This window comes from Sinohyriopsis cumingii, unplaced genomic scaffold (genome assembly GCF_028554795.1).
Source record: "Sinohyriopsis cumingii isolate HCF-2022 unplaced genomic scaffold, ASM2855479v2 utg001460l, whole genome shotgun sequence".
In the NCBI taxonomy this organism is placed as follows: domain Eukaryota; kingdom Metazoa; phylum Mollusca; class Bivalvia; order Unionida; family Unionidae; genus Sinohyriopsis; species Sinohyriopsis cumingii.
Window position 1 is genome coordinate 2,121,713 of NW_028316002.1, and position 13,553 is coordinate 2,135,265.

The 13,553-nt window shown below is 36.0% G+C and overlaps 1 protein-coding gene across 1 annotated transcript in view; it reads left to right on the forward strand.

Moving 5' to 3' along the window:
* The window catches only part of LOC149772481 (antiviral innate immune response receptor RIG-I-like), an 89,761-nt gene that overhangs the window by 66,862 nt on the left and 9,346 nt on the right, over nucleotides 1-13,553 (forward strand). The window contains exons 10-12 of the mRNA XM_089947751.1: nucleotides 2,775-2,863; nucleotides 5,632-5,883; nucleotides 13,263-13,393. Coding sequence (XP_089803877.1) covers nucleotides 2,775-2,863; nucleotides 5,632-5,883; nucleotides 13,263-13,393 — 472 coding nt within the window. The remainder of the gene's footprint in view (nucleotides 1-2,774; nucleotides 2,864-5,631; nucleotides 5,884-13,262; nucleotides 13,394-13,553) is intronic.

A 13,553-nucleotide genomic window follows, 5' to 3' on the forward strand; every position in this document is an offset into this window, starting at 1 on the left:
AGTGGTCTGTTGAAAGCAAACTGGTCTGTGAAAACTTGCATTATAAAGGAATGGATTCGTCAATCGTAATGAACTTGTTTGCATTATTTCTATCATAATCCTGTTACTGGAAATGTTCTTAGCTTCCTAAATATTGTTCAGCCAAGAAAGGCAATTGAAGATTACAAAGTTGGTGATTTGGTGTTGGCAAGGTTGCCGTGTTTTGGGATTACAGAAGAAATTATTGGAAGGATTGGGGGTAAGTTCATTTCGTTTTTATTATTTTACATTAAATTTGAGAAAGATAAGATTTATTGGCTGTCGTTTTGTAGCACAGGTACTTGATTCCTGGGTAAACTAATCTGTACACTCACTGATTAACACATGTTAAGAGTTAATTGGTGAGTGTACACTTAAGTTTACACTGGAATAAAGTGCCTGTGAAACATGTACCAACACATGACATATAAGCCAATACATAAAGCTAAATAAATCTTTTAAACAAATGGCAGTTAATTTACTGCCTGTCATAAAATGTGTACTATCATCAGTTTCATTGTACTTTGTCCTAGAACAAATTTATCCAAAAAAAAATAAAACGGGCTAATGATTCATATTCTTTTTAATAAGTTACACTTTTTTTTATTGCAGCAAAGTTAAAATCCAACAAAATCTGCAATGACCCGCTAACTTTGTAATCCAGATAACACATTTGTCTCAGCAAGTTTACTGATTTCTTTGTTGTGAAAGAATGCCTTGGGTGATAATGTATTCTCCAGATATCTTGTTGCAAACATGGGCAGATTTTTTAAAATTCTTAAACCCTGTCATGAAAGGATTATTCACTTTTGCAGTCATTGCAATTATGTGATCAGAAATCACACCAGTAATCCTTTCGGATGTGATGTATTCCAGTCAAGGGAATTGTTTTCTCCTTTTTTCATTAAATTTAGATTTCCATTTACTCTTCTGCGTTCTGCTTCTTTCACTTTCTTTGCCAGTGGTTCTTACTGCATGCTTTTTTAATCTGGGCTACATCTTGCTGAGCTCGATGTGAATCACATGGTAGCTCATGTGGTATGGGGAAGCTAATCTGTCATAACATTACCTATGCTAGTCTGGATCCCTGTTTCATATGCTTCCAGCATTGAACTCTGCTATACTAATAGCGAAGTGCAACGCAGGGAGCATACAAAGCTGGTAACCAGACTATGCCTATGCTCGAATATACACGATGCCATCCCTCAAATAAACCATTGGATATTAAATAAATCCTGATTGCATTATGTGAATCCTTTGCGTAACAAAAAGCATGGCAACAAAACATATGCATCATTTTTCTCCAGCATGTGTCCCTGATGCACAAATGTGCTAAAAAGGAAACACTCTCAGAACTAAAGGATTCCAAACATGATTTGTAAATCTAAGGCTGCCAATAACAGTTATATGTGTACTATTTGTTTTATTAATTCATTGCATTTAATATTTTCAACCATTATTTATTTTTGGGCAGGACTGATCTAAAAGAAATGGCAGAGTATCAAAGAGGTGATGCTAAACAAGAAAATCAGTGAAGTGCTAAAACCATCAAGAAACCAGGATATAAATGGATGGATTTTCACAATTAAATAGACAATATGGCACGAAAGGAACCTTATGGGCATTCTTGATATTTGGACCTTTTTAACATTTTATTTGTATGTGTTGAACAAATTAAAAAATAAAATGTATTCTAATATTCTGTAATATTTACTTCAATTCTTTCTCTGATATTTTATGCCTGGTAGGCGTCTGAGGAATCCTTGGACGATATGTCCTAGGAATCCTTGGCCAGTATGTCAGAGGAATCCTCAGACAATGTGTCTAGAAAACCTCGGATGATATGTCAGAGGAATTCTTAGAATGCTTGGAAACCAGAGACATGTCCTAGGAAACCTCTGAGTATTGGTTGCAAAAAACCTTGGAAGCCCGAGGTCAGCCTCAGACATTGAGAATAAAAACCATGGACAGTGGTATAAAAAAATATTCTCCTTGGACTATACCTTGGAAAGTCAGCAACCAATATTTCGAGAATGAGCAAGCCATTTCTTCACTTTGCAAAAGAGTTATTAGTCTGCCTATCTTGTCTTTTCTTTGCAGTAAGCACCGTTTATTTTGAATTATAAAAGTATGCTAGCAGCTGCCTCAGTTGGTAGTCAGCAGTAAGAGGTTAGTGTTCTGGTGTCAGGATAAAGTGACTGAATGGGACGTCATGTTATATGGCTGTGGCATTATGCCCCAGTGCTAGACATTACTGTAAACTGCCACACTGCAGACATCACAGTGATTTGATGAAAATTGTTAAAGCTTCTTTTAAAAATTCCAGCAAACAAACACACACACAATTTGTTTTGGAAACATCATTGCAAACATTACAAAAAACTTTTCAAACAATGTCCAAAAATTACAAGGCATTATTATTATTATTATTATATTTTTTATGGCTGAACAATTTAGGGAAAATAAATGGTGTCCATAGGCATTCAGAAAATATGGTTGCTTCATTTGCAATATTTTCTTCTCATATCTGGTGCAGGTGTTATGTCTGAAAAAATGTTTATTTAAACATACAATAACACTATGTAAAAATTAATGCTGATATTGATATATATATATATATATATATATATATATATATATATATATATATATATATATATATATACAGATTCATGGTTTTCTTGTTGAAAATTATTAATATAGCAGTAATTACTATATTCCAAATATGTTATCTTCATATTTATTATTATTTACAGAGAAAAGAAAGGTGGCATTTATGGCTAAAACTAACGCACTCATCAATCAACAACATAGCCGTTTTAACAAATATTTGTCACATTACAAAGTAAGTATCTTTATCCACCCAAAGACACCTATCTCTACCACAGACATCATCTTTTAAGCAAAAAGTACCGGAGAATCAAACTTTTATCTCAAACACAGTTGATAACTTCATAACTTTAAATTGTTTTTAAGACCCCAAGTATGCATAATTACATATTTATTTAACCATGCCCTCCAGAAACTATGCATCTGTTTGAACTGATCTGATAGTTCCCTTGGGCTTTGGAGGTACATGTATCAAGAATCCTTGCACTGAAAGTTTTCTGAATTTTTTTTTTAAAACTCTAATGGTGTTAGACTAGAAGAGCTAATGGGATGGCCTGTTTTCCATCATCCGTTGTCGTCCAGTTTTGGTTTATAATAAATAATATTTAATTTCTGTGATGTGGTTTATACACCAACCACAGGGCAGTTCATATGATGTTTGTGATGTTGTCTGTTACCAAATTCTTGCCTGCAGTGTGTGTATATATATATATATATATATATATATATATATATATATATATATATATATATATATATATATATATATAGAGAGAGAGAGAGAGAGACTTTCTGATTGTAACTAACATTTTATATTGTAAACATTAAGTAGTTTTGAGAAGGTTATTTTCCATTAGGTAATAGTTTTTGTTTAGAAATTTTTTTAACCCAAGGTAGAGTAGAGGACTTTATTATCTTGTCACTGGAAAGATTATTCATTAATGCTTTAACATCCGAGCAGAATTAAATTATTGCTATGTACATTCTTTGATTTGGAATTATTCAGATTATTTTTTCTCTGGAAATACAAAAGTGCTCTGATAACATTCTTGGAAATAGAATTGAATTTATACTGAAATTTCAAATAGGGATTTCTTCTTTGATTGTATTATTGTGATCCAACAAAAGACTGTTGGCACATCAACACTTTACGAGCAAACACAGGCAAAACAAAACCTTTAGTGTTGGACTTAATCCAGATTTGCACTTAAGTTTATGAAGAACTTCATTATTTGGACTTGTGTCTTTAATTCTATGATTATTTTGGGATTTAATTCGCAATACCATCAGCGCTTTTTTTTTTCATTTTCACTTTGTATTGTAGGGAAATAAATTATTTGTTGAATTTTTTTAAACTTGCTTTTCACTCTTTTCTGTAGCATATTTTAAGAGCATAACCTTGTAACACATCTTGTACTGAGAAATGCTTTTTGTAAGAAAACGAAGTTTCTTCATGATACTGGTGAAGTGAGTTATTTGGAATTATTCAAATTGCTTTATATCTAAACATATTTGGTGAAGAGTTATTTTGAAAACTACAAAACTCCTTTGTACAAAATTTATTTATTTATTTATAAATTTATTTGTGTTTGTTTATTCATTTCCCTGCTCATCACTTAACAGTTTCTATTGCTTTTAATTCTGGAATCTTTTTACACTTTTGATCCAAATCAGGAAATATAAAGTTTTTCTCTTTGGAATACCTTATATGTGTTCATACAGACAACTTTGCATGTCTAGTTATTCTGTAAGGGATTTCAAATAATTTGTTTTTAGAATAAAATAGTTTAGAACACTGATAATCTTCTCACATTCGTCCTGTTTTATCAAGCCATATTACTACATAAACCATTACCCATGTATGGAAGTGATTGATTGGGTAATGGTTCAAGTTGGTAATTTATGTCAATTAGCATAGCTTGAAATGGGACCAGATACAGTACAGAGACTGATATTAGGGTCTTTAGATTGAGTTACAAGGGGCCCAGCTTGAAATGTTAAGACCCAGATAAGGTGCTTCAGGAACTCAGGATCTCATATCAATGAGCAAACTGGGAGACATTGCCAAAACAGAGGGTGAAGTGGAAATTACTCATTGACATAATAAAGTATGTTTGCAAAGCAATCCTTTTTGCCTACCAGTTTGAGCCCTGTAATTCACTAGATATTTCAAATATAAGATTATGACATGCTTTCCCTTCTTGAGGCAACAATGTCTAGAATTATATTGGGAAAACATTTTGGATAATGTTTTTGGTTACATTTTGTTTTCTTCACTTAGTTTTAGCTTTACTGTGTCATAGACTAGAAGAGCTCTCAGTTTGTCATCTGTCATCCATCATCTGCCCATCCATTAGTACAAGTATGTTGTCAATACTCCTCCTAAACTACTTGGATGATTGCCTTGAAACTTGAAACACATTCATCCTATGGTCTTGTTGTCCCTAAATGAAAATTGTACTGCTTAGACATCCAGTATGGCTGCTACACAATCATCTTGTTATTGCTACTTCTTGTTAGTGGATGTTCAAGTGAAAATTGTGTTTTCACTAAAAGACTCATTATATCATCTATCTGGTTCTAAATGAAAATGGTTCTGATCTGATGTCAGATATGGCTATAACATCATTAATCTTGAAACATTTGTTATTGCTATTTTTCCTGAGTAGATAGATGGTCATATCAACCTGGGGCTTTCACTGATAGACTTCTTATGATGTTGAGTTGGTTTGTAATGAAAATGCTAATCTGAAGTCTAATATGGCCACAATAGCATCCATCATGAAACTTTTGTTGTTTAAAGCTACTTCTCCTAATCAGAAAGTTATTGTGACATAGGGTTTTCACCTGAATAATTCTTATGCTGCTTAGTTGTTCCTAAATGAAAATGGTGTAGTTTCAGGCCACGAGATCATAGGATTATGCCCTTGACATATTGACTGCTCATTTCAATAGTATATCTAATGTTTCTGAAAATACAGGATTGTTCCTCTTATTTTGTAGCCATCAGTGATAAGTGGTGACTCTGAAAAAGCAAGGCATTTGGATATCTTTATGACAGACTCACACATTATTTGCTGTACACCTCAAATTTTGGTAAATAACCTGGAAAGAAAAACTCTCAAGTCCCTGAGCGAATTTACACTTATTATTCTGGATGAATGTCATCACACAAAGAAGGAAGAGGCATACAACAAGCTGATGAGGAAATATCTGATGGCTATGGAAAGAAATAATGTCAAGGATTTGCCCCAGGTACTTAAGTACTGACATTTTATTGGATGGATGGATGGAAAAATACTTGTGGTTACACACTCATATGAACTGAATAATTGTGTGAAGATTTCTTAAACATTTCAAATTTTAATTTTGCATTTTTCCATAATTACCTTTTGTGGTTTACAAATCTTTAAGTTGAAATGTTTCTAGTACCTGCAGTAGAAAATTTTGAAGCTAAATAAAAATGAAAACAGCAGATATATTTGTGGCATATTAAATTCTTAATATTTTTTTTTTAAACTTGGCAGAGAAGAGTTATCTATTTCATGAACGTTTTTGTTTGTGAGAGATGACTGCGTTAGTGACATGAATAGCCATTAATAGATCATGCCAGTTAGGTATTTGAGTGTACTGAAGGCCACCTTGGCCTTGTGTTTAAGTGAATCATGTTCAGTTTATAAATGCTAAGTTTTAGCAAATGAGATGAATATATACTTAAAATGGCCCCTTTTTAAAGATTGAATATGGCTCTGATTATTGCAGTCCATAATAAAAAAGAAACATCACTGAACTAAGCAAACAGCTATGTAATTACAGTATTGTATATATTTAAACTTGAAAAGCTGAAAGTCAAGATTACTGCATCTGTGTGAACTGTTTTCTCTCTAGAATGTCAAACAACTGGCACACAATGCTAAAAGTAATCAAATATTAGTGCCATTGCTACAGAAAAGTCAGGGTCCTCAGGTTGATGAATAGTCTAAAGCACTTGCCTTTACCGATCACTGCCATTTCACCTCTGTCCACATGGGTTCGAGTCTCTGGCTTGGCCAGTGTGGGTATGTGAGAAAGCTGCCCATAGCATCCTGTGGGTTGGTGTTTCTTTCCCAGGTTCTTCCTCAACCAATTATACTGGCTGCCATACATAGCCTGTCTACAGCAGACTTTTTATATTTTATCTCAAATGATGTCAAAGTATTTCTCATAAATAAATTTCAAATTCATTAAGATGATTGGGCTCTTTCTTGGACTGGTACTTGCTGATTGGAAGAATAGCCATTTCAAAACAGTGTTGTCATAGTGTTCATGTGTCAAGTCTAACACTTTGTTGAACATTGTAACAAGAGTGTTGCTTTATGCTGCATTTTCAACTTCTGAGGAATGTAAATGTTCATTAGATCCCATATGGTTAAAAGGGTTGACTTTTTTCACAAATTTGATACACCCAGGACTTACAGAATAGTTTATCTGTTTGTGCTTTACACGTAACTTCAAAACATCAACATTCAGTGTTTTGTCATAGCTCAGCCACACAAACTGGTCCAACCATTTGCTGTTCAAACTTATTGCCTTCTTGAGATTAAAATTGTAATCCCAACTGCTGCTCTTTCTCTTACAAATGATGGTTAATGCTTGTTGTGTATATTTAAAATCAATGATAATTAAAGGGGAAATCAATTGTGCTGTGTCTTTCTGCATGATCTTTAAATTATTAGCAGTAGTGTTAAACTTGTTACTGGTTGTTGTTACTGTAAACAACCAGTTAACAGGGCATTGATAGGTGCTTTGTTTGCTTGATTGATTTTTACTTTTGTATTTTTCACTTTCTCATTCAGTGTTAGAATTAGACCTCAAAAACTTCAAAAAAACCTAAAATTTAATTTGGACCCCAGAAACCATACAAACTAAATAAAAAAAATACTTAAAATTTTGTTTTTTGATGAGGAATGGCTTTATCCCAACTCAAGACAAAATTACTTTTTTGGGCAGTTTTTCACTAGGATACCCAAACGGATGAGAAAGCAAATGAATTATGCAAACTAAAGACATCTGGTCAGTTTATTATATCATTCATTTCCAGTTTAATGGCATATTGTTGTCATATCATCAACAGCATTAGCATTTCGTTCACTTCAATCTTTGCACAGTTCAAAGGCCATTTGCTTCAACCTCAAAGCAAACTTTATCAGCTTTTTAATAAATGTTAATGCTCACCATGGTGATAATATTGTAACTCCTTTGTGTCTTTAACCTCAAAATTAATAGCAGCCATTGCTTATCCTGTTGGTATTACTTGGCTAATCTATTTTCATGCTGAAAATCTACTGTCTGTATGATGTGAATACATCCTCCCAGAATGGAGAAATAGTAAGTATGACCATTTGACCTTTTGCACACCACTGTTGCATGGTCATGCGCAGAAGGTAGATGTACCTATATGTCATTCTTTTCATGGACGCCATGCTGTATTGACCTCTAAAGCCATTGTGACCGAGAAATTATGCCTGTTGACAACTAATATACTGCAGTTAGTGGTCTCTCTCTCCACAGTGTTTAATGATTCTCAGCGTTACTACTGTCTGTCTGTAGCCTTTTGTTTTCCCTCTTAGAACTTTGTTCTTTGCAGGAATTTGGAAGCTACCTCGTGTTCTATCCATGGTGGTAGACACGTTTACTTAAAATATTAATTTAATGGTACAGGTAAGTCCCTATGTTCTAGGAATAATAATAGGCCCTTCTCCAATGTTGAGGACATTGTTTCCTCCATTTTTATTTTCAACTCGATAAAATAGTTATAACTTCATACAATGCTCAAGTTGACATTCATGCATTTGCATGCTACCTCAATAAACAAATCATCAGAACTGGAATATCTTGTTTCTTTCAATAAATAAGGAAATACTTCAGTGATATGATAATTTCCCTCCTTTGTTTATTCATGTGTAAGTTGAGTTTCACAACAACAAGGGACCACACCACAAACTTTGTTTTTGTAAAAACAATTCTTTCTTCAGAGACAAAGCAATATGTGGAGCAGTGTGGTCATAAAAAGGCCTTGTGGGATACGCATAGAGACTGCATCAAGTGCTTCAGGTGCACTCAGAAAAACCATTATACCATTTGTGATGTGTGGTCTTCCAGGTATACCTATCAAGAAAAAATGGAAAACATTCCCTCTTCTTCATCTAACTTTTCTGGCTTTTCTTCTAGATCTCACATGTTAGGATAAACATCTTCAGTGGCTGTTGAAACTCCTCCAGAAGGAGGGTCTTGACGTTTGAGAAGACATTCAACTTCCCCTGTAGGTTGATGAAGGAAAGTTCTCACATTCCTGACAACATTCACCCTTCAGGTAGCGGGTTGATCCTTCCTGTTGGGGAGGTAGAGAACTTCAACCGTGAGTTGCACCCTCCCGTCAGGGAGGTACAGCACTACGATGGTGGGTTGTGTCCTCCCATCAGAGAGGTAGAGCACTGCAATAGTGGGTTGTGCCCTTCCTCCAAGGAGGTCGAGCACTGCAACAGTGGGTTACACCCTCCCTTGAAGGAGGTTGAGCACTAACTGTTGGTTGCACCCTTGCTTTAGAGAGGTTGAGCACCACGATGGCAGGTTACTCCTTCCTGTCAAGGAGTTTGAGCACCACAGTACACATTGTGCCTTTGGCAGCGTGATGGCCCCTTGCATTTTGGAGACAAGACATCACACACATGATGCACAGAGCGAAGATGAGGTCTTCTCCATCTATCACTTGACCTCATGGTATGGGGCCAGGGCCAGAACAGAGCTTCCCCCTCTCCCCCCTCCACCATCCCACTCAATACAGGATTTACAGTCCATACACAGGACTGAGGCTTGGAATGAGGACTGTTTCAGTGTCCCCCCACCCAATTATACCTATGAACCCTTCTGGGATGTGGAGCCTTCCACCTCAGGGACCTTGGTCCATTTTGCCCCTATGGACTACTGGACTATGCCATACCAATTGAAGTGATGCTGTGGCTTGAGTCCCACCGTCACCTCACTAAGTGGTTTCCTTTCAGAGGGCTACAGGTGTTACATCATTGAGGGTGGTTGAATGCTCTCATCTCCCCTCTGTGCCTCCTGCTCAACCAAGGGTTGCAACTCATAGTACTATTATGCCCCTCCATCAAGGGACATAGTGATATCCAGCCACTCTCCAACTCAAACTGTCCTTGACTATGAGAATGATGATGCTCTCTCCATCCATGTTAACTCCAAGTTTGAGACAGAAGCTGCGACAATGTCAATGACACCTCTCACACCCACTCCCTCATCTCAGGTGGATGAGGAAGAAGGGGTGGTCTGGTCCTTTGATAAGGCAGTAAACAAGGTTTACCGTTTGTTACCCCCCAACATGTGCCCCAACCTACCAACAACTTCAAGGAGGTCTGGAACCTTTTCCTCTCAGCAACTTCAGAGAGTTTCACAATCTGAGTTCATCACATTCTGGTCAAGGCAAACATATTAGCAGACAGCATGTCCAGAACAGACCAAGCCATCCTTACAGAATGGTCATTTACCACTCAATAACAGAGTCCCTGTTATCCCTCTGGGAAAGACCTCTCCTGGATCAGAAAGCATGGGCAGTCATGCATTCAGCTTCCAGTGGGAAATTCACTTATGCCTTTCCACCTTTCCAACTGTTGGCACCAGTTCTGCAAGGAGTGAGAACTTCCACTGCTCAGATCATTCTCATGGCCCCAACAACAATGGTTCAACGACCTCCTAGACCTCTTTATAGATCTATCACACAGGAGGGATCTCCTTTCACTACACTGGGGATCCCTTCTCCACAACAGCCCAGACATTCTCCACCTTCATGCCTGGATCATCTCAAATGATCTCTCTGCCAGAACAAGTTTTCAGAAAGAGCCTCCAGCTGTGTCAGTCAAGTCAGGAGAGCTTCTACATCCAAAGTTTATGAGGCCAGGTGGAGAATCTTCTGTGATTGGTGCAGTAGGAAACATGTTGATCATATCTGCCCTTCTGTAACTTCCATTGCTGATTTCCTTTTGTTCCTCTTTGAGACCAAAAGATGTTCAGTATCCACTATCAAAGGCTATCAAGGTGCCATCTCCAACACACTTAAATTCCTGCATGGCACAGACATCAGTTCAGATCCACATCTTGCCAGTCTTATAAAGTTTTTTGAGCTTCAGAGACTGGTCACTCTTTCCCTTGTGCCATGATGGAATCTTTCCTGTGTTCTTTGATCATTAACCAAAACATCTTATGAACCATTGAGTGAAGCTTCCTTTTTTGGATCTTACACTCAAAACTGTGTTCCTTCTCATCCTTGCCTTGACAAGACAAAGAAATAAAATTCATGCCTTGTTCATTGACTCTGGCTGTCTTATCCCCTTACCCATAGAGATTCCCAGTCTCAGTTTATGCACAGGGGATGATCAAGATAGACTTTTATGCCCATGTGTGCTCTTGGATTCTATCTTAATGTCTCCAAAGCAAAAAGAAAAGGTAGAAAACGTCTCTTTCCCCTATTAAGGGCTCTGTAGACTTTTCAGCTGCCACAGTCTTGTGGTGGATTGTTATTACTATCAAATGAGCATTTGATTCTCTCACCGATTGAGACTTCACCTTTATGAAACTTAAAGCCCACAAGGTTTGAGCTGTTGCTACTTCATGGGCCGACTCTAATCATCCCTCTCTTGAGGATATTATGAAAGCAGTTTTGTGGCTCTTCCATAATACCTTTTCCTTCTTTTACCTACACTCATTAGATACAACAAAGACCAGACATTTTTTTTCTCTAGGTCCCATTGTTATAGCATAGCATGTTATTCAGAGAGACATGAACATTCTATAGAAGTGTACCTCTCCTTCTGTCATGAGTATATTTAATTTCTGTGTTTTTGATCAGTTTGACATCAGCCTAGCCACCTTACTGACCAATTCAGCTGAGCAATACTGACAGGATAAGTAATTGCTGCTATTAAAATGTAGTTTTTTGGGAGGTAAAACTACTCTTAATTATGCAATACTTACCTGTTGCTATTGCGGAATACCCTCCTCCCACCATGATATGTATAGTCCTTTGTGAACCACAGAATATAATATACCAGTGTTTGAATTCCAAATAAAATTTAAATCAATGTCTTTGTCCAAGAATTCTGTATAAGCACACAAATATTTCCAGGAAAAAAATTAATCTTTTAGAATCCAAATAATTTGAACAAAAATTAAAATGTTAACTCCAAACTGGTCACAAACACACACTTCCAGTGTGAAAGCCCAAACAAAGAAAAATCTCTATAAACAAAGGTTATAGTAACTCAAGTTGATAAAAAGATTCCTTGATGAGGGTCACATGACCACATTCTAGAATGTTTTAGAAGATATATACAAGTCTAATGGCATGTAGCACATTACAGCCTCGATTTCACCACCACCATTCACACACCAAAAGTGAATTAAAAACAAAGAAGTTGCTTACTTGACCCCATATCAAGGCCAGGAACTAGGTCAATAATAGAAACAGTGTTTCTGTTATTAGGTATTAATAAAAAGATTCAGGTCAAACTGAATTTTCTGGAAAATATCAAATTCTTAGTAAACAAAGTTACATTACATTGACTTGTAATGAAATTAAAAATAATAAAAATTCAAAACTTGCAAACAGGCCATTAAATTAAATTAAATATTAATTAATTCAAATATATATAACACAGGTAAGGATCTTTCCATTCCAGAACCAAATTAAAACCTCTTTAAGAAAACTTTTCAGTATTCAAGTTCACTAATTTGGAACAGAATCCTAAAGGATTTTCAGAGAAAGGGCAGATATAAATACATTTCATTATAATCAAATTCACTGGCTAAAAAGTGGAACTGCTTTGATATTACCAGTGCATTACAACTTAAGATTGACTGCTCCGGTGGCCTAGTGGTTGGATGCAGGAGGTCGTGGGTTCAAGCCTGGCCAAGTCATAACAAAGACTTATAAAAATGGTACTTACAGCTGCCTCACTAGGTGTTCAACATTAAGACATCAGTGTTAGGACTGCTTGACCTGGTGACAGGATAATATGACTGGGTGGGACATCATACTACATGTCTGTGGCATGGTGTCCCAGTGCTAGACATCACTATAAACTGCCACACTATAGACATCATAGCAATATGACTGCAAAATTGTTAAAACTACATTAAAAATCCAATACACACACATACAACTTAAAAGTATCGATTGTCAAACCTTTCCTATTTAAATGAAATTTCAACAACTACAATGCATTCAACCAGGATCATATTTACTGTTTCACATTCAAGTTGTTGATTCATGTACACACTACTCCTTATTCAACAAAATCAGTGCCACATTTAGCTGAACAAACTCACAATTTGGTCAGATGTATCTACTTCAAACGATTGAATATGACACTATCTCTTGAATGGGATACAGGGTGTATAATTTCCACAGAATGCAACATACTGGTACCATCTTGGTAGAACTGTTGCAAATTCGTGTTTCATTGCCACTGGAGATACATTCAACCAGCTCACACACATAGTATGAATGGCATGACTAGCATTTTTGCTATAAAATTAACATTTAAAATAAATAATGTTCTATTATATTATTGATGAATTTTCAGGTAGTTGGACTTACAGCCTCGATAGGAGCAGGCAAATCATCAACAGTTGATGAAGCTGTAAATTACATATTAGGCATCATGGCCAACATGGATGTATACAAGCTATCCACTGTCCAGAAGGAGCTGGAGAAGTATGTCAGTGTACCTAAGTTACAAATAATGCATTGTAGGAATATGTACAGTGAAACTTGTTGAAACCTCTTACTTACAAGTACCATTGTGAAATACTGGTTTGGACTCAGATTAAGAATTTATGTTACTTTTAATGCCTCTCCCCTTATCTTGATATGA